Genomic DNA, 19066 nt, shown 5'->3' with positions numbered 1-19066 from the left:
TATTTTTGTTTTTACCTAAAACTTGGGGAATAGGAATTAGGTACATTTTTTAGTAGCTACTATTTATTCTCGTTTTTTTTTTAAATATTTTACAATTTTTCCATTAAGTATGTATTATGTATCTTAACCCTAGAATACTAATGTACGTCTCCGCTACGTATACTTCAGTGGAAAATCGGTTGCCGCCATGTTGTTTCCGTAGTTTCACTTTTCCCCCTCCAATGTAAGGTTCTAGTGGTTAGTTAGCTACAGGTTCCCTTCAAGTAAAGAGTGTTATTGTGCCAAATTTAATATTCTCTACAATGAATAAGGTAAGTCACTACGTCTTTTGTACGTACATTAGTTTGAGTAATACATTTTTTACACGTCGCTGCAACGTACATTAGTAAATAGTGCGTTATTAAGTACGTATATTAGTCAGTCTGTATTATTATTTTATTGATAAACAAGACCAAAACAAAGAATTCAAGGTATCATATTTTATTTCTGTCATGAATCTGTGAAAGTTCTAAGTTCCAATGATGTTTATTTCGGTCAATTATTTTTTAATACAAATACCATCATTTCAAATGATTTTCCGAAAATAAATAATGTTTTGTCTTGTCTACATTTTTCGTTAATTTTCTATTTGCTTATGGTTTCAACTAGATAATAAAATGTTTTAGGGTCCAGTGAAAACGTACTCCACTATAGAGGAAATTCTCGAAGTCATGCGTGAGTTGAGTGACGAAGAACATGAAGCTGAAGATAACTTGGAGGTCATTGAGAATTCTGATGACTCCGATGAAGACCCTACTTACGACCCTGAAGAAGAAGAGGTAATTGAAGAGAAAATTCTTGAAGAAGTTCGGAAAGATTGTCCTCATCCAGAAAAAAAGAAAAGGACGACGACTCCGCAAATCACCGTAGCTCATGGAACAAGCAAGTTAGTAAATAAATATATTGTTACACCAAAAGAAAATGAATTCGTTGGGAAAAATGGTATGAAATGGTCAGTACAAACGAATGATTCAAAAGCTAAAGCTCCAGCTCGAAATATTGTGCATGTAAGACCAGGTCCATGTAAAATGTTCGAACCAGATTTATTGCAATGTTTTCAAACATTTTTTTCTAAAAGCATAATAGATGAAATTATATTGAGGACAAACCAAGAAATCGAAAGACAAAGACTGAAATACAAAACTTCTAACAGTACTCTATCAAATATAACTAATATTGAACTTGATGCATTCTTTGGACTTCTTATATTATCTGCGGTGTTAAAAGATAACCATTTGTCAACGGACCTGTTATTTAACACTGAATACAGCGGAAATAAATATAGAGCTACAATGTCAAAAGAAAGATTAAATTTCATTGTAAATTGCCTGCGCTTTGACGATTTGGATTCGAGAATGGAACGAAGGAATGAATCCAAATTTGCACCAATTAAGTCGATTTGGGAAATGTTTATAAGTAATTGCAAAAGTAATTATAAACCGAGCTCTTACTGTACAATAGATGAACAGTTGGTAGGATTTAGAGGTCGCTGCCCGTTTCGCGTGTATATGAGTAATAAGCCAAATAAATATGGCATAAAAATCATGATGCTATGTGACAACAGCACCAAATATATGGTAGATGCTATTCCATATCTTGGAAAAGACAGTGAAACTACTAGAGGGAATGTCCCTGGCTATTATGTGGAAAAGTTAGTCGAGACCATCAAGTCCTCCAATAGAAACTTAGCTATGGACAACTGGTTCATGAGCATCCCACTGGCTCAAAAGCTGTTGAATGAATATAAACTAACGGTTATTGGAACCATCAGAAAAAACAAAAGGGAACTACCGGAGGAATTTGTAGACATAAAGTTTGAAAAAAGGGGTGTTAATTCTTCCTTCTTTCTAAGCCATGACAATGTAACAATCGTTTCTTATAAGCCAAAAGCAAATAAGTTGGTCACCTTGATATCTACAATGCATCATGGAGCTTCTCTTAGAGAAACTTCTTGTAAACCTGAAATGATTCATACTTACAATGAAACAAAGGGTGCAGTTGACACATTTGACCAAATGTGTCAAAATATGAATTGCGGAAGGAAGACGAGACGATGGCCGTTATGTATTTTTTTTAACATGGTGAATCTTGCGTGCATCAATTCGTATGTTGTCTACGCTCATAACTTTTACAGACAAAACAACAATAATGAGAAACCTTTGACAAGGGTTGAATTCATGCTACAACTGCACGAGCTGCGAGCGAAACCTTGGCAGCTACTAAGATTAACAATTCCAACAATTTCAAATGAGCTGAGATTGGTTATCAGACAAACTTTAAAATTAGACGATCGCTCTATAGAGCAACAGGTGGAAGAAACGAAAAATATTGGAAAATCACAATAAACACAAAGTGCTTCCGATTGGGGAAGACTTCTGAAGCCAATAAGGTAAGGCCTCTAAAAGTTGTGCTGGAAACAAAAGAACAAGCGATTTCAATTCTTAAGAATAAGAACAAGGTCAAAAACAATAGACTACGTATATACTCCGATCAGACCCCAGCCCAAAGGCAGTATCTTAGGGACTTGCGTGAAAGTCTGAACAAGCGAATCCAGGAGGGTGAAACGAACCTTATTATTGAATATGTGAGAGGCATGCCCAAAATAGTCCCAAAAAACTTGTAGAAAACACAAACAAACTTATGGATATATCAATATTATACACCAATACTAAAACCAGCAGTAGTTGTTCTCACAGAAACATGGCTAAATCAATCAATACCAGGCACGTTAGTAAATGTTGATAACTACTCTTTGTTCAGAAAGGATCGCTTTGATGGTTATGGAGGGGTCGCCATATATGTTTCGAAATGCTACCAAGGACTACAAGTTATTTCGAGTGATGACAGCACTGAAAATTTAAGCCCATACGAAGCACTGTGGATTAAAATTCAAATAGCTGAGGTAAGGCTTATGATGGTAGGAGTTTATAGACCACCAAACTCTTTGCTAGAAAATGATAGGCAATTTTATGAAAGTATTAAGGCAGCATTATTTACTGAGAACATCCTTGTCATGGGGGATTTCAATTTACCAAACCTAAGCTGGCCAATACTAGGTGAGCCCAGAAATGAAACGTACAGCCTCTTTACTTCTATGTATACTGAAAGTAATTTGTTCCAGCATGTTGACAGGCCCACTAGATACAGAGGAATGCAAGAACCCTCTTTACTGGATTTAGTTCTCAGTAACGACGAAAATTTAGTAACCAAAATTAAATATTGTCCACCAGTAGGTAAAAGTGATCATTCGGTGTTACTCGTCAACCTACAAGTGCCGTGTCAAAAAGGAATTTTGCCTCAACAGCGACAAAGAAATTTCTGGAAAGCAGACTTTAACTCTATCAATCAATTTATTAGATATTACAATCCTGAAAATATTCTAGTAGCAGAGTCGGTCGAAGATAAGTGGAATCAATTGAAAACAATAATTGACATGGCAGTAGATAAGCATATACCCTTTAGGGCACCAAGAAGTAAAAAGTCACTTAACAAACCTTGGATAACTAGAGAGATAATCAAAGTCATAGAAGAAAAGCGTAGGTTATGGGACGAACATGCCAGAATCAGATCAGAAGAAAGTTTTGCTCGCTACAGACTTAATAATAACCAACTAACAGCCAAAATAAGACAATCTCAGCGACAGTATGAAAGAAACATTGCTACTGGAAGCCCAAAGACATTTTACAGTCACATCAGGAAACAAATCTGTTCAAAATCATCTGTTCCTTGTGTTATCAACTCTGATGAGAATCATACAGTACAAGACGCGACAGCTGTGGCAAATGTATTCAGAGACCAGTTTTGTAAGCAGTATGTTACTGAAGCGCTAGATGAACTTTCAGCCTTTGATGAACTGCCAAGAGTAGAGAGGTCCTTTGACAGTATCGAGTTTGCAGTTGAAAAATTGGAAAAAACCTTGAAGAATTTAAGAAGCGACTCAGCACCAGGTCCAGACTGCATCAGTCCATATTTCCTAAAAAATTGTTGGCAGAGCCTGTCCCATCCTTTATGTTTATTAATGCAGACTTCGCTTGAGTCTGGACAACTACCAAGAGATTGGAAAATGGCCTCAGTAACCCCCATACACAAGAAAGGTGATAAAAAGATAGCCTACAACTACAGAGCCATTACCCTTACATCAGTCCCATGTAAGATTATGGAAAGAATAATAGTGGATGAGTTACTGAAGTTCATGGATGAAGAAAATATTCTGCCTGCCGAACAACATGGCTTTACCCCTGGAAGGTCAGTCACCACTAATCTGCTTCTTAATTTAGACGTTTGGACTAAGGAATGGGACAAAGGAAATCCAATTGATGCTGTATATCTCGATTTTGAGAAGGCCTTTGACAAGGTCCCAATTAAACGACTTCTGGTAAAACTGGAGCATCTTGGAATTAGAGGAAAACTGTTATCCTGGATTGAGTCATTTTTGACTGACAGAAAATTCTACGTTAGAGTTGGGCAAAAAGTATCAGAATTTGGAAATGTTGTTAGCGGAGTACCACAGGGTTCAGTGCTCGGCCCAGTACTTTTTATCTTGTACACCACAGACCTGCTGTCATTAATTCAGTCAACAAAGAGCTCATATGCCGATGATACCAAGATATCTATCAATCCTCTTACAAGTGGTGAAACCATACAGAATGATTTAACGAACATTTTCAACTGGACCAAAAAGTGGCTATTTAACCTAAATATACAAAAATGTACTGTGCTTCACATTGGAAGAACCAATCCAAATATAGAATATCTAATAAATGGTAGCCCACTGAAGGTGGTGTCTGTTCAAGAAGATTTAGGTGTCACTATTACCGACAACTTAAAGTGGGAGTCACAAATCATCAAAATTGTCAAAAGAGCCAATTCATTAATTTATCTAATAAAAAAAGCATTTGTACACATCACAACAGAGCTCTTCGTCAAAATGTACAAATCTTACATACGCCCTATTTTGGAGTTTGAATTCCAGATCTGGTCACCTTACTTTCAAAAAGATATTGATCTTTTAGAGAAGACGCAAAGAAGGGCCACAAAAATCCTACCCACTGGTTTTTATGGATTGTCCTATGAGGAAAGGTTGATCAGACTGAATCTACCTAGACTAGAAGACAGACGTTTAAGAGGAGATCTTATAGAAACTTTTAAAATTGTGAAACAAATATACAAGTGTAGTGCTTTAAAAGATATTTATGCCTTTAATCAAAACACCAACCTGCGTGGCCATAGCTCAAAGTTATCAAAAGACAGATGTCATTCCAATCCTAGAAAACATTTCATCAGCAACCTAATAGTGGAACAGTGGAATATGCTACCTGAAGAAGTCATCAACTCAGAAACAATAAATCAATTCAAAAATAGACTTGACTCATATTTGCGCACTCGTTTGTGATATAAACTACTGGCTATAATAACAATACGTATAATATGTAAAACTTTAACAATAATAAACTAATTGTACTCATTAATCTTAAGGGGGCGCTAACAGCCTTAGGCTGCCTGCCCTGTATTAGATAATAATAATAAGATCATACTGTTCTATATGCAACTATAGTAAAAGGAGGATGACTAAAACCTATTGTGGCACCTGCAATAAGCCAATATGCGGTGAACATACTCATAAAATGTGTCATCAGTGTACAAACAAAGGAAAGTGAATCTCCAACTGTTTTATTCAACCAATTCAATTAAATTATTTTTGTTTGTACAATTTTCATATTTTATAAAGTTGCTGTTTCATTTTTTTGAATAAAAATTGTATCTTTATATTTTATAATGTTGCTGTTTCATTTTTTTGAATAAAAATTGTATCTTATATGTTGTTTAAATAAAAATGTGTTGGTTTATAAAAAATTGGCCTTTTTATTTCACCTTAAATGAAAAAAAAATCTTATATACGTCACTAATACGTACATTAGTTTTGTACGCTTACTCAGGGAATGTTAGTATTCTAGGGTTAAATAAAACGTTTTTTTTTAATAAATATTCTTAAAATCACCTAAAGAAGCTTTGTTACATTGTTCCCTTTTCATATGTAACACTACACTTGGGATGGGAACAGTGTTACATCAGTCTTTTAATTACTTTTTTGGATATTCTTTCGCTATTTTTATCTTCCGCGGTAAAAGAATAGTCAAAATGGGTAGACATTAGCTTATGACGTGAACCTACATAAAAACAACGCGAATTTGTGTATAATTTTTAAATAATTGCAAATCAAAAAAAAGTGTAACACTGATACTACACTTCCCCTACTGTATATCGACAATTTTTTGGGATACCTCTAATCAAATGAATAACAATATTAGGGTTTGCTCCCATATCTGTCTCTCCATCAATAAGACAATTTGAAACTTTTGAAGTGCTAGACAAGTCAGCCGGAACCTTTGAAGTGTAATATTCTATTCGATTTTGGACTTCATCAAATTTTTCAAATAAAACTTCATCTGAAATTTCAATAATTTCATCATCTGACTTGTTCATGAATTGCGATAATTCATCTTCACTCCTCTACGACATATCTGATAAGCGACACACATCTTTCTCTCCTAGGGATTTTTTCCACCCTTTACCGTCTACGAAATTTATAAAGTGTTCCATCTAAAAACAAGAAAATTTTCTAATATAGAATGTTTATTGTAAATATTTTTATATAACTGCATTGAATTATGTATCAAATGGAATATCACGTAAATAAGGAATTTTTAGAAATTTCTTGATAACAAACGGTAAAACTAAATAAATAAAACTAAACTACATACCTCAAATACCAGAAAAATAATTTTTGATATGCACTTTTATGATTTTACACAGCAGAAATTATTCTTAAAAGTACTTCAAAAAACCGGTACATCATAACATACGTAATTGTGCACATTTAAGGTTATAAATCTTCTGTCATAGAAATAATGGTAAAATTTTATATTATCTTCTAATATGTACATGTTGTCGCATCCGTACAACACAATGAAAGTATTACACAAGCCAACAGTTGTCAGTAGCGATGCAGTTAAGGGTTAATCTTCTTCCTTCATCTCCTGTAATATTTGGTCCGAGTATAGTTCTCAGTATTTATCTCTCTATTATCTTCAGATATTTCTGTGAGAATAACAAATTTCATTATTTTGTTCACTCACATTTTAATTATCTAATGTGTCTTTTGGACGGCGGCGTATTGAATCTGCCGATAATAATAGCTCAGGATGAATATTCTTTTTTATTTTCAAATATACTGTTCAACATATTAAAAAATCTTGACTTCATTTCTTTTACAATCTCTTTAAACATTTATGTATTTTATTTCTATAGTGTAAACGTAAATTGAACTCAACCGTTTACGTAATGATTTGTCTTGATTTTAGGTCTCTTAATAAAAAAATTCAGTTATTTTAAACTGATTTTTTATTAAAAGTTTTCCAAGATTATCTTCAATACAGAAACCACAAAACATTTAAAAGAAACGACGAACGACAAGTCTGATATATAAACTACTTGTGGTCGTGATCCCTAATTCAGATGAACCACCACCTTGTCTCTAAATCATTCGCGGTAAAACGTCCTGAATAATTTCATAATCAGGTATGAGCATTATAGCGATCTATGGAGGGTAGAGGTAAGGAGAACCATCTCTGTGATACAGAAAGTGTCCATCAAATTCTTTACGTTAGGGAGGCGTTACTATCGCATGAGTGTAAATTTTAAATAAAGCGCTAGAAATTCAAGAATAAGGACAGAGAAAAAAAGAAGTGATAATTGACATTTTCTTTCTATAAATTCACATTAATTAACACTCAGCGTTATCTCAAACTAGCTTTTCTAGGTTATATTTACAAAATTATTTTGTACTACGTGAATAGTTTAGATTTTTTATACCAATAATTAATTAACCACTTAACACTGCATACTTCACTCTATCTAAAATGACTAAGTTCATATGATATCTCGTCCGACAGGAGCGCCATTCTGGTCACAATTTGAATTATAATTTACCGTCTACAACCGGACAGTTTTTAAGCTAAGCCCCCATATGAGATGGTCCTCCTTTCCTCTACCCTCCATAATAGCGATCTTTAATTGGTTACCAACTGATTCGAAATGGATTCTAAATTGATCCACGAACAAAGCTAGTTATACAGTTTACAATTGCATATTTCAGCATGTGGGGGTAATTTGAATATTACTGTTGTCATTGTTGAATGTAAAAAGATATTACTGTGAAAACAAATAATTCTAATAGCTTAAAACACTACAAGTTTCATAAACAACAAAAAAATTCTTCTATCTTCAATACATGTTGTAATTACGTCAACTGTACTTTTATTTTAAAAAAAATCTTATGTCGTAACCGATACAGTTCACAAACATCACTAATATTCCTTAACATATTAAAGGTAAGTTTTCTAGCACAAAACATTTTCTTTGACAACCGTCAAAATGAACACAAACTCCAATACTTGTATTGTTGTTTGACACTGTTGACAGTTATAGCATCTCTTTTGGTATTGGCCTAAGATGTCAAGAGAAAATGAGAATAACAGAAACAAACTAACAGATTTTATAAGTGGGTTGTAGTTTGTTAAATATAGGAATTATGTTTTAAAGATAATATATTAATTGTAAGTTTATGTAACATAATTGGTTGAAATATTACAAACTGGTTTACATATAAAAGTTATGTACAAATAATTGTAAATTGAAAAAAATGTAGCAATTCAAAGCATGGCACAATTATCTGAAAAATAAAACACGGCCGTATCAAAATACGAAGTTAGCTTCGCGAAAATGGAAAATTTGCAATCAGACTGGATTGATGAAAATGCCGACTCAAAATATGTTGATCCGGAGTTATCATGTGTTCACGACGTTATTGCAGACGATCCAAAACCAAATTACCTATTCGCAAATGAAAATTTTATCAATAGTCCTAATTTTTCTACAGACTCTAATGAAAATTTAGGTGACGAATCAAATTCAAAAACTGAGTATCCATTATTAAAAACGTCAATTATAAATGCATCTTTAGCAAAAAAAAGATTACAAGCCTACTCTAAACAAGTAAGAAAATCGCCTGTCAAAGAAGAAAAAGTTGATAATAAATTTCAGAAAGAAGTTGCAAAAAAACCGAAAAAAGGTAAGAACATATTTTGAACTGATATTAATTAAGAACAAGCAATTTAGCTGAATAGTAAATGTAGTTAGTCAGACATATTTTCTATTTACTTTTCTAACTTCTGTGAGCTACTAGTATTCAACTTATTGGTTTTTAACATGTTTGAAGTATTAACTATACACATTAACTAACTTGTGAACATTGAAATTTTCATAGTAATTTTAATATTAAAAAAATGTTCCTATGATTATACAATATTTTTAGTTGTAAAAGGGGTAGAAAAGATAATGGTAGTCTTCTTGTAATTAGTTTCATTTTTTTTCAGTACTACAAAATATTTCTATTCAACTTATGCTTTCTATACTGCTTCATATAGTTTTTTTCTCAAACTAAGTTAATTATATGAATATATATTTCATACACTCTCATAAGAAGTGTTATGCTAAAACTTCAAACTACATTTAATAATTTTTGTATAGATCTGTATCCAGGTGCCAAGGCAAAAGCTGTAATCCAAGAAATAGAAGAAATAAAAAGGAAAGATCAGGAATTTGAGAATCTAAAAAAGAAAGAATTTGAAGATCTCTGCAGGCGTCTAGCAGTCACAGATGCAATCAGGTGTCAACTTTCAGATTCGCCAGGTATGTGTAATTACTCTCCATAAAATAAAATATACTGGTGGTTTTAAATTGTCATGCTAATAAAATATCTTGTAACAAACAGCGAATGAATGATAAGGTTAGGCATTATATTTAATACAATTTTTTGTTTGAATGAATTTGAAACCTTGAAGTTACAATTTTTTTTCACTTAATATGAACTTGAGGAAAAAGGAGCTTACAAGCATAAGTTTAACAGTGCAATTGTTAGTGTTTTGGGTAATGGTAGTAAATAGTATGCTCAGTATGAATATCACCAACAGTTGCAGACATTATAAGGCAGTTTGAAGAATCTTTTACCAGGGGTGATCTAAATCTATATTTGTAACAACCATAACTGAAAATTCAGTTATGGAATATGGATGTTTTCAAATTTAAAATAAGATGCATGCTCTGTGCAGATGATATCTGTATATACTTCATCCAGTATATATACGCTGATTATCTTATGATATTGAAAAATACAATGCAAACTGTAGTTAAATGGACTGAAGAAACTGGTATGATCTTCACAACTGAAAAATGCTCAATTATATATTTTTCTATACTCTATCGAACAAAAATAGTAAATCAAAACATATTCACGCATAGTGCACGTGATCAGAGTTGAAAACGTCAAAGTCAAGCATGTAACAGGACTGCATTTAGGAAAAAATTTGCGGCTTCATACAGCAGATTAATAATATAAATGAACGTTTTGACTGAATTTGTAAATATGGAAAAAAATACAATACTTTTAGTTGAAAGGCATTAGCCCAACCAATAAAAAATTTGAACTAGTGCTAGACTAAAAGTACGTGAGCTAGTAGATATAGTAGGCATTTTAAAAAGTGCAGTACATCGCATATTAACTGAAAATTTGGAAATGAGAAAACTGTGCACAAGATAGGCGCAGCATTTGCTCATAATAGATCGAAAACAGATATTTCCATCGAATGTTTCACAGAAATAAAGCCGAATTTTTGCAACGTTTCATAATTATGGATGAACATGGGTTCATCACTACATACCCGAAAAAAAAAAGGACAATCAAAACATTGGACTGAACTGGCTGCAAAGAAGTCAAAGACCGTTCCGTCTGCAAGCAAGGTCATGGCGTCTATATTTTGGGATGCGCGCAAGTTAATTTTCATTGAATGTTTTGAAAAAGGAAAAATTATCAACGGCGAGTATTATGCGAACTTGTTGCAACGTTTGAGCGAAGAAATCAAACAAAAATGGCCGCATTTGGCTAAGAAGAAAGTGTTGTTTCATCCAGACAATGCACCAGCTCACACATCTGTTATTATGATGGCCAAAATTAATGAATTAAAGTTTGAATTGCTACCTCATGCACCATATTCGTCAGATTTACCCCCCTCGGATTATTTTCTGGGAGATTTGAAAAAATGGCTAGTTGAATCAATCAATACTTCACGGTTAGTATGAATATACATAATTCTAACTGTTTATAAGTAAAGAAATTATACCTCCTTAGGAAGTATTAAGGAATTTGGACTTACTTGGGAATAGGAACTTTTTTAGAGTTTTTCCTATAGCATATAGTACATTCCATTAAAATGTGTGATGTGAAAAAATTCTTCCTTTAAAAAAATATATCTAATTCTCGATAATTATTGGCTGTGTTATCCATGAAAAGTTAGTTTAAAAACTAATAGCAAATAGAATAACATGAATGACATTGACTTAGCAATCTTCCTAGGCTTGTTTCTGAGATTGATGGTTTGGAAGATGTATGACCATTTATAATTGTTAATTAATTCATTTCATCCGATGTCCTTCAGCCTGTAATACAATGTTTAATATAATAGATTTGGTGTTAATAAAAATTTGTATAAGAATAAAAAGCTTTATTGTATTTTAACTTCAACATCACTTTAGTTTTCTTGTATTTATAACTTCCCAAACTGTCTTCTGAGATATTTTTGTTTTAATTGCTGAATTCTGTAGTGGGTGTGATTGATACCTTGTTATTGTGATGAATCTTATGGTTGTTGTTTCTGCTATCTCAACAGGTGTTCATGTTGACGAGTATATTATATAGCCACATTAGAGTATCTGTTTACAAAAACCTTTTTATGTATATGTTGCAGTTTTATTGCTTATGTCCCTGTTTTTGTATGTTATTCATTGAAAGTGCTATTTTTATATTTTTATTAAAGTTAAATTTGTTGTTTATAGTCATACTAAGCTACTTTACAGTTATAGTTATTCCAATATCAATTGCAGATTATAAAAACCCTTGCGACAATTTTGTTTGATCTATCTACCATAGGCGTAGATACCTCATTTTATAAATTTATTATTTTTATAAAAACTTTTAAAAATAGGTATATCTTATGCGAGAAAGTATTCCTTAAAAGGCAATTGAACGGCAATAATACGCCATTATTTGGTACAGATACACTTAATTGTAGTCCTACTTAGAACTTAGAAAACAAACAGTTTACCTTCAGTCTGAAGATTTGGTTATCGAAACGCGCGTCAGACAGTGTAATTGTGAGTGTTGGTGTAGTGGTTGTGTAAACAGTGTATTTAGTATAAATATCGCCAACGGTTCCAGAAATTGCAAATTGTAAAAGTTAAAAATGTGTTTAACAGATATTTTAAAATGAAAAACTTTACTTCCAAAATTATCTTAAAGTTAATATTATAAAAGTATAATATCTTATAAGAGAACGATTTTGCATTCAATATTCTCACGAAAAGGATAGTAAAATATGTTGCTTCACATTTATTTAAGAATGATCGTTTCTTTTTTTCTTTTTCTTATGTTTAGCTATGGAGGAACCTGCTCCAAACTGTCTTTATAAATTTCTTCAACTTTTTACTTCTTAAACATTTTTATGAGTTTGATTGTAATGATTTTGATAATAAATCAATTTAACAAAAAAAACAGATAAAAAACGTTTCGTCCTATTTTAGTATTTATTTATTTATTTATTTTCATAAAGACTGAAATAGGTAGTGTTTCTGAAACTAATTTTCTATCAAAAAGAAACCTAAAATCAAGACAGTTTATCAAGAAATTTTCTACACATTGTGCTGCTGTCTTTATAGTCCAGGAGCTGTCAATCAAAAAGTCCCCTCATACCCTGCATGTAATTTTTTAATGAAAATTGATATATCAAAACTATAGGAATTGAAAACGCGTGGTTTGCTTGTATTTGCAAATGTTAAATTAATTAATAAAAAATCGAAAAATGCTTCTCTCTCATGGTATTATATGGTTTGCCTAAAGTGTACTCGATAGAAAATTTCATTCTCCTTCAAAAAAATTTACACAATCCAATTTTTTGATCAGGAAAGGCAAGCAAGCCTTTTTTTAAAGTGTGTGATGAGGGAGGAAATTTCGTTCTTTCGTTTTAATGTCTACTTTAAAATTATTTTGGTTTGCGGGCTTAGAAATGTCAAAAAAACCAGCTTAAAATCTATTGACTCCGAACTCATTTTCGATAAATAGAATTATAGTCAATGAATATAATCTAGAATAAATGTTTCTAGTTTTGAACTATCAATTTTCATGAAAAAATTACATGCACGATATAAGGGGACATTTTAGATTGATTGCTCAGAAAATCACACAAAGTGTAAAGTTTATGCATTATATCATTATTAGGAGTTTTTTGAGGATGTACCTGTTGACCCATTATAGATGAAAATTTGATATTTTTCACACTGTCGATGTTTGTGAAATTGTTTGAGAAAAGTGTACAACTATATCTACTCTGTATTTCAATAAATATTTTTCCTAATTTCTTAGTAAGTTTTTCCTTTTGTATTTTTTTTATTTTGAGGTTTGTTTAATGATTTAATATTATTGTTGACGGTACCATTTATTAGTTTTGTTGGACTGTTCTGGAATTTTAGTTACCATCCCCATGATCTTCAGCACAACAGCTAGAACATTTTAGAGGTCGGTGTGTTATATTTTGGATCATGATGAAAATCATTTATTTAATTAGTTCATTATATCTGTATATTAAATTTTTGGTAGTAGCTGTGGAATTGGAGCAGGTGAAGTGAAGCTTTTGTGCAAGTATAGTTTCTGGTATGAGATTTTTGGTGATACTCGACTTCCTGCAAAATTTCAAATTCGTTACCAATAAATATTTGGAGAGTTGAAGTCGTTTAGGTTTTTCATTTATTTTAATAGAAATCCGATTTTTTTCAGTATTATATCGTTTAAGTGAGCGAGAGGCCTTAGAAATGAAATTAAAAGTCAGGATATTAGAGAAGAACTAGAAATTCGAAATGTTCTGAGATAGATTAGAGAATGTAAACGAGGTTGAAGAGATTATAAATTAATGCCATAAAACAGATGAGTAAAATGAGCAAAAGACCGGAAACCAAAAGTATGGAGACCACTAGGCAGACTACCAAGAAGATTTTATGAGATCTGGAACTCAGCAACTTGAGTAGGGGTCACGGGGAGGATAAACATTTGGGATTAAATAGGATAGGAATACTATTAAAGAAAAAGAACACATCGTTTGAGTTGGGGGTTTTCTTATTACTAGATATCAGTAAATTTTGTTCTCGTAAGACTCTGGGGCTTTGATTCAGTAATTTCCTCCATTTTTTACATATTTAAATCCATGGTCATTATTTGTTTTAAGCTGTATTGACTATTTTGTTGGTCTTTATGTGAGAAGATTTCTTTTTGTTGGATTGTTGTTACTGTTTATGTGTTAGAAATGGAGCTTGTTCCATTTATTATATTCATTTTTCTTATAATAACGCCATAATTTTGAGTGTTTTTTTTTGTTATATATTTCTATTTTCTCTTCATAATTTGTTTTGATCCTAACTTTGTTCGACATGAGTCTTTTTCAACTCATAGTAGATTTCTTCTGGTTATTATGTTTGGTATGTTGAATTATCATAAATTGACTATAACAACACTTTATTTGTTTCCTTACACTATACACTCTGTTCGACTATGGTAAATCTCACTATCAGATTTATTCTAAACAACAATAAAATTTGTGCTGTTGAAATTTTACTAGACTAGCAAATATTTAACTACATTTTGTCTATGAGATAAATGGATGAAATTCCAACAGTGACATAATTTTTTTTTAGATCGAAACAAACAATTTAAACGGAGAGGAATAAAACAGAGAAATTACAGACGTACAGATTCTTTCAGTCGTAAATCTCCTACTCCGGAGGATGTTAAAAATAAAGATAGATATTCACCTGTGCATAAACATCCAAAGGATTGGACGGAATTTAAAAAACAAAACTTATCAATTCCAAAAGATGGTAGCAGAGGTAGACCCTTTGCTCGAAAAGGTTTTTCTGTGAATTTATTGGAAAAATTATATAATTTGGATGTACCCTCACCTCCAATTGTTCCATGTAGAATTGAAATGGAAAATGGAATAAAGGAGGTACCACTTCATTCTATTAAGTAAGTAGTTTTATTCCTATGAAAATAATGTTCAAAAAGGCAACATAATTACTAATGTGTATTTTATATCAAATAGGCAGTGTTTTATGACAGTTTGTTCTTTGAGGACTCCATATTGCTGATTACAACTGCATTAGTTCCTCTGGAAGTCATATTGTGCTTTCAAATTAAAAAAAATTATTGCACATTATTGAAAAAATGAATTATTCACAAGGATTCACGTTGAAAAGAAATGGTATAAAATATAAAAAGATGTACTGTCTTCTAAAAAGGAACACACAACAAACTGCTTCTCCACAAACAGATATTGAAGCCTGGCTGAACATATAGCATACATTTTTGAGGCTATGTCAGTAAAAGTAATATTCAAGTGATACAACGTTTCCAAAATAAAATATTAGGAACATTGTTAATGCATCTTAGTACTGCCGTAACAGTGATCTCCATAAGGACCTGTTAACCAGACTATAGCTTAATTCGCCAGTAGCCTTGAACAAAGGATACAACAACATGGGAATGTTTAGATTATCCAACTCCTAGATAATGCCAATTTAGTGAGAAAGCTTAATAGGCTCAAACCATTTGAGTTAGTAAACGGTAGAGTTGCTAAAATTTAGGATTTAAGAATTTCCACGTTAGTTAAGTTAGGCTAGAAAAAGATTGTAAGAACAGAAAAAACCCTATCTGGGCGTTTTTTTCAACAACAAAAAAAACAAGTATTTTTTAAAAACCTCATATTTCTCATTAATTATCTTTGAAAAGTACCTTGAGTAGTTCCACTAGGTAAAAATTTAAAAAAATATTTTTTCATGGAAAATGAACTTACACCTTGTTAATTGAAAACAGTATAAAAAAAACCATAAGAAGGTCGATTATTTGGAGACATACATTGCCATCGATGGTACGTGGCAGAACTAACCTATCAACACAGAATATAGATTGTATTCTATGTTATTCATTTCCACCCAATTCCCTGAATTCACGATAAAAAACATCTTGAACATTTACAAAATAAAATTTACATACATGTTCAACTAAACCAAGGAAAACTAGTAGACATGATTACAATATCACTTTTAAAATGAAAACTGACAAAGTACAGATTTTTATAACCAATCAGATTGCACATCATTACAATGATTTTGTGATTTGACAAAAAAATATTACTGTTAATACAAGTGAGCCAAATAACATAAAAGTTTGTTAATGAATATATATATATATATATATATATATATATATATATATATATATATATATATATATATATATATATATGAAGGTATTTTAAAAAGTTTAAGTCGATGTGTCCATAACATAAGTCAAAAATGAGCAATATTGATACCAGAGATACATAAAATACAACAGCAAAGTTGGAATTTTTGGAACCGTTGGTGATATTCATACTAAACAGACTGTTTACACTACTACCACACCAACACCCACAATGTCACTGTTTACCATCAGTCTCTGAAGAAGATAACTTGGTTATCGAAACGCGTGTTGTAATTGTGAGATTGGTGTAGTGGTAGTATAAACAGTGTGTTCAGTAAAAATATCACAGCACTTTAGTAGTAGATGAAGAAACTATATCAATTTGTCACAGCTGAAATAAAAGGTTGTAGAGTATATAGAAAGGGCAAAATTTTCATCCTGTATATCATTTTACTGTATCTTGTCTGAATATTTCTTAACTGTAATTATTAAATTCTCGATACATTATTTAAACTACCAATTTCCTCTGTAACAATGGATACTGAAAATTCACTTGAAAACTCCAATAGCTCTTCTATAGCTAAAATGCTAGACGTTGAGGCACGAACACTCGCTGTTTCTACTGTACCTGTATTTACAGCATATTAATGTTTTTGGTTTACTATACGGTCATTAACTTTGGCTTAACTGTGATCTTCATAAATGGAAGTAGACAATGAGGTAGGAATAGATGGGATAGCTTTATATTTTAAAATTTTTCTATTGAAATTTCTAAAATCACTTTCTAGAAAATTATTTTCACACAAGCGATAATTTGATGTTTGGCGTTGAATTTTATAAAATATAATTTCCATTTAGAACACACAACAGGAAAGCGTTTGGAATATTTAAAGAAATTATTTTTTATCTGACAATTGACAGTAATGACACATTTTTATCACAAATATCCAGAAGGGAAGTTGAACTATGAAGCAATTGACGTATATACTCAAAAATGTATCTGTAAAAATTAATTCTTGAACAAATTGTTTTTACAATTTTCTTAGATGTATTTTTAATCTAATAATTTGTCATTTTAGGGTAACAAATAGTCGACCGCATATTATATACAGTGTGAATACTGAAAAAATTAAAGACAGTTTCCCCACACGGCATCAGTTGTATGGTTTTATTACAAAAGAGCGTCAACAGTGTATTAGAGACGTCATCAATAAACGTGTTAAGTAAGCACCTAATTTATATGTAAAATATAGTTGAACACAAATCTTGAAGTTAATTTACAGTATGGAACAGCTATATAGAATAAATTTATTATTTCAATTAATGTAATTATCATAAGGAAAGAAATGATTCCGTCAAAAAATCTTATGTTTGTAGTAAATTACCTAGATACTTAACAGATGGTAGAGAACTTCTAAGTGAGAACAAATAGACTTTCACAAATTACAAGACTAGCTGGGTCAATGGTAACAAGCTTTGGAAGTCAAGGGTATTAAATGTGTATATGTTTTGTATATCAGGACATCCAAAGCACAACAGTTAAAGAGATGAAATGAGAGGAAATTGGATGTATCCAGAGACATTAGAAAGACATACAATCAGCTAAGCAAGAAATTATAGAAAAGTAAACAATTATGACCAGCAAATCTGGAATTTCAATAGGAAAATTTTAATTCCTGCGGTTGTTTCCTCTATTTCCAGCTAGATGGTACATAAGGACATTCAAGTCACAATAATTCCCAAGTCATTACCAGGAACAAGTTAGAAGATTCATAATTTGAAATGCACTGCAATCATCGAATATGGGTGAGAAATTACAAAAAACTCAATAAAGGTGACCAGCGAACGTTAAATTAGGGGAAGAAAAACAGAAAAATATTGGGACTCTTGAACCATTTTTTAAACAGAAATTCAGTCTGTGCAGCATAGAGCACTTGATTTGCTGGATCTTCCAATTCCTAAGGTTGTTTCTTCTGTTTTCAGCCAACAGAACATTCAGTCATCAATAATTCACAAGACAATAACAGAATGATAATTCAAAAACTGAATAAAGGTGGCCAGCAAACGTTAAATCAGGTGGAGAAATTCCAACAATTGGGACTCACGAACTCATTTTTTATTATTAACAGCAATCAGAAATACATTTTCTATGAGCTATTCTATTGGCTATGGACCTATAGGTTGGTCTTGGCAATGTCCCGAAGAGACTTCTCCAGTGAGATGGTCTCTTGCACTTTATTTTAGATCAATTGGCCAGCTTCGTTTTGGTCTTCTGTTGTTTGTTTCTTGGGTTAGTGGCTGTAGCAGTAAATTAGGATGGCTGTCCAGCTTTAGGTAATGGTTATGGTTTCTTTCTTGTATTGTTGGAATACGGAGGTCTTGATGGATCAATTTGTTTGTGACGTAATATGGTGCATTGATTACTGATCGAAGCATTTTAGATTGTCCTCGTTATATAAGAGCAATACTAGATTTGCTGGCACATTCCCATAATTCTATTCTGTAGGTCGTGAAAGATTTTATTTTGTAGTGAGACTGGCGATCTTCTTCCAAGTAGCTAATATAGTTCTCGGAACTTCAGATTGATTTACGTACTTTAAACAGAAATTTAGTCTGTAGCATAAAGCA

General features: G+C 31.9%; 2 protein-coding genes across 3 annotated transcripts in view; both read left to right on the top strand.

Annotated features, from left to right (window-relative positions):
* Nucleotides 1-302: 302 nt before the first annotated feature.
* On the top strand, nt 303-2384 carry LOC130897421 (piggyBac transposable element-derived protein 4-like). The gene is made up of 2 exons (XM_057806260.1): nt 303-311; nt 666-2384. Exons 1-2 carry the CDS (start codon nt 303-305, stop codon nt 2382-2384), a joined length of 1728 nt encoding a protein of 575 aa, XP_057662243.1.
* Nucleotides 2385-8509: 6125 nt separating this feature from the next.
* Nucleotides 8510-19066, top strand: part of LOC130897528 (putative autophagy-related protein 11) — a 33857-nt gene continuing 23300 nt past the window's right edge. The window contains exons 1-4 of one of the 2 annotated variants that reach the window (XM_057806435.1): nt 8510-9169; nt 9628-9789; nt 14893-15223; nt 17518-17661. In XM_057806435.1, coding sequence (XP_057662418.1) covers nt 8821-9169; nt 9628-9789; nt 14893-15223; nt 17518-17661 — 986 coding nt within the window. In that variant the 5' untranslated portion in view covers nt 8510-8820. Of the gene's footprint in view, nt 9170-9342; nt 9439-9627; nt 9790-14892; nt 15224-17517; nt 17662-19066 lie in introns of those variants that run through there. The other variant, XM_057806436.1, reaches the window with a different exon arrangement.

The sequence above is a fragment of the Diorhabda carinulata genome, chromosome 8, assembly GCF_026250575.1.
Source record: "Diorhabda carinulata isolate Delta chromosome 8, icDioCari1.1, whole genome shotgun sequence".
Classification (NCBI taxonomy): domain Eukaryota; kingdom Metazoa; phylum Arthropoda; class Insecta; order Coleoptera; family Chrysomelidae; genus Diorhabda; species Diorhabda carinulata.
The sequence above is the reverse complement of the archived record's forward strand: the minus strand, read 5'-3'. Positions and strand labels throughout refer to the sequence as shown.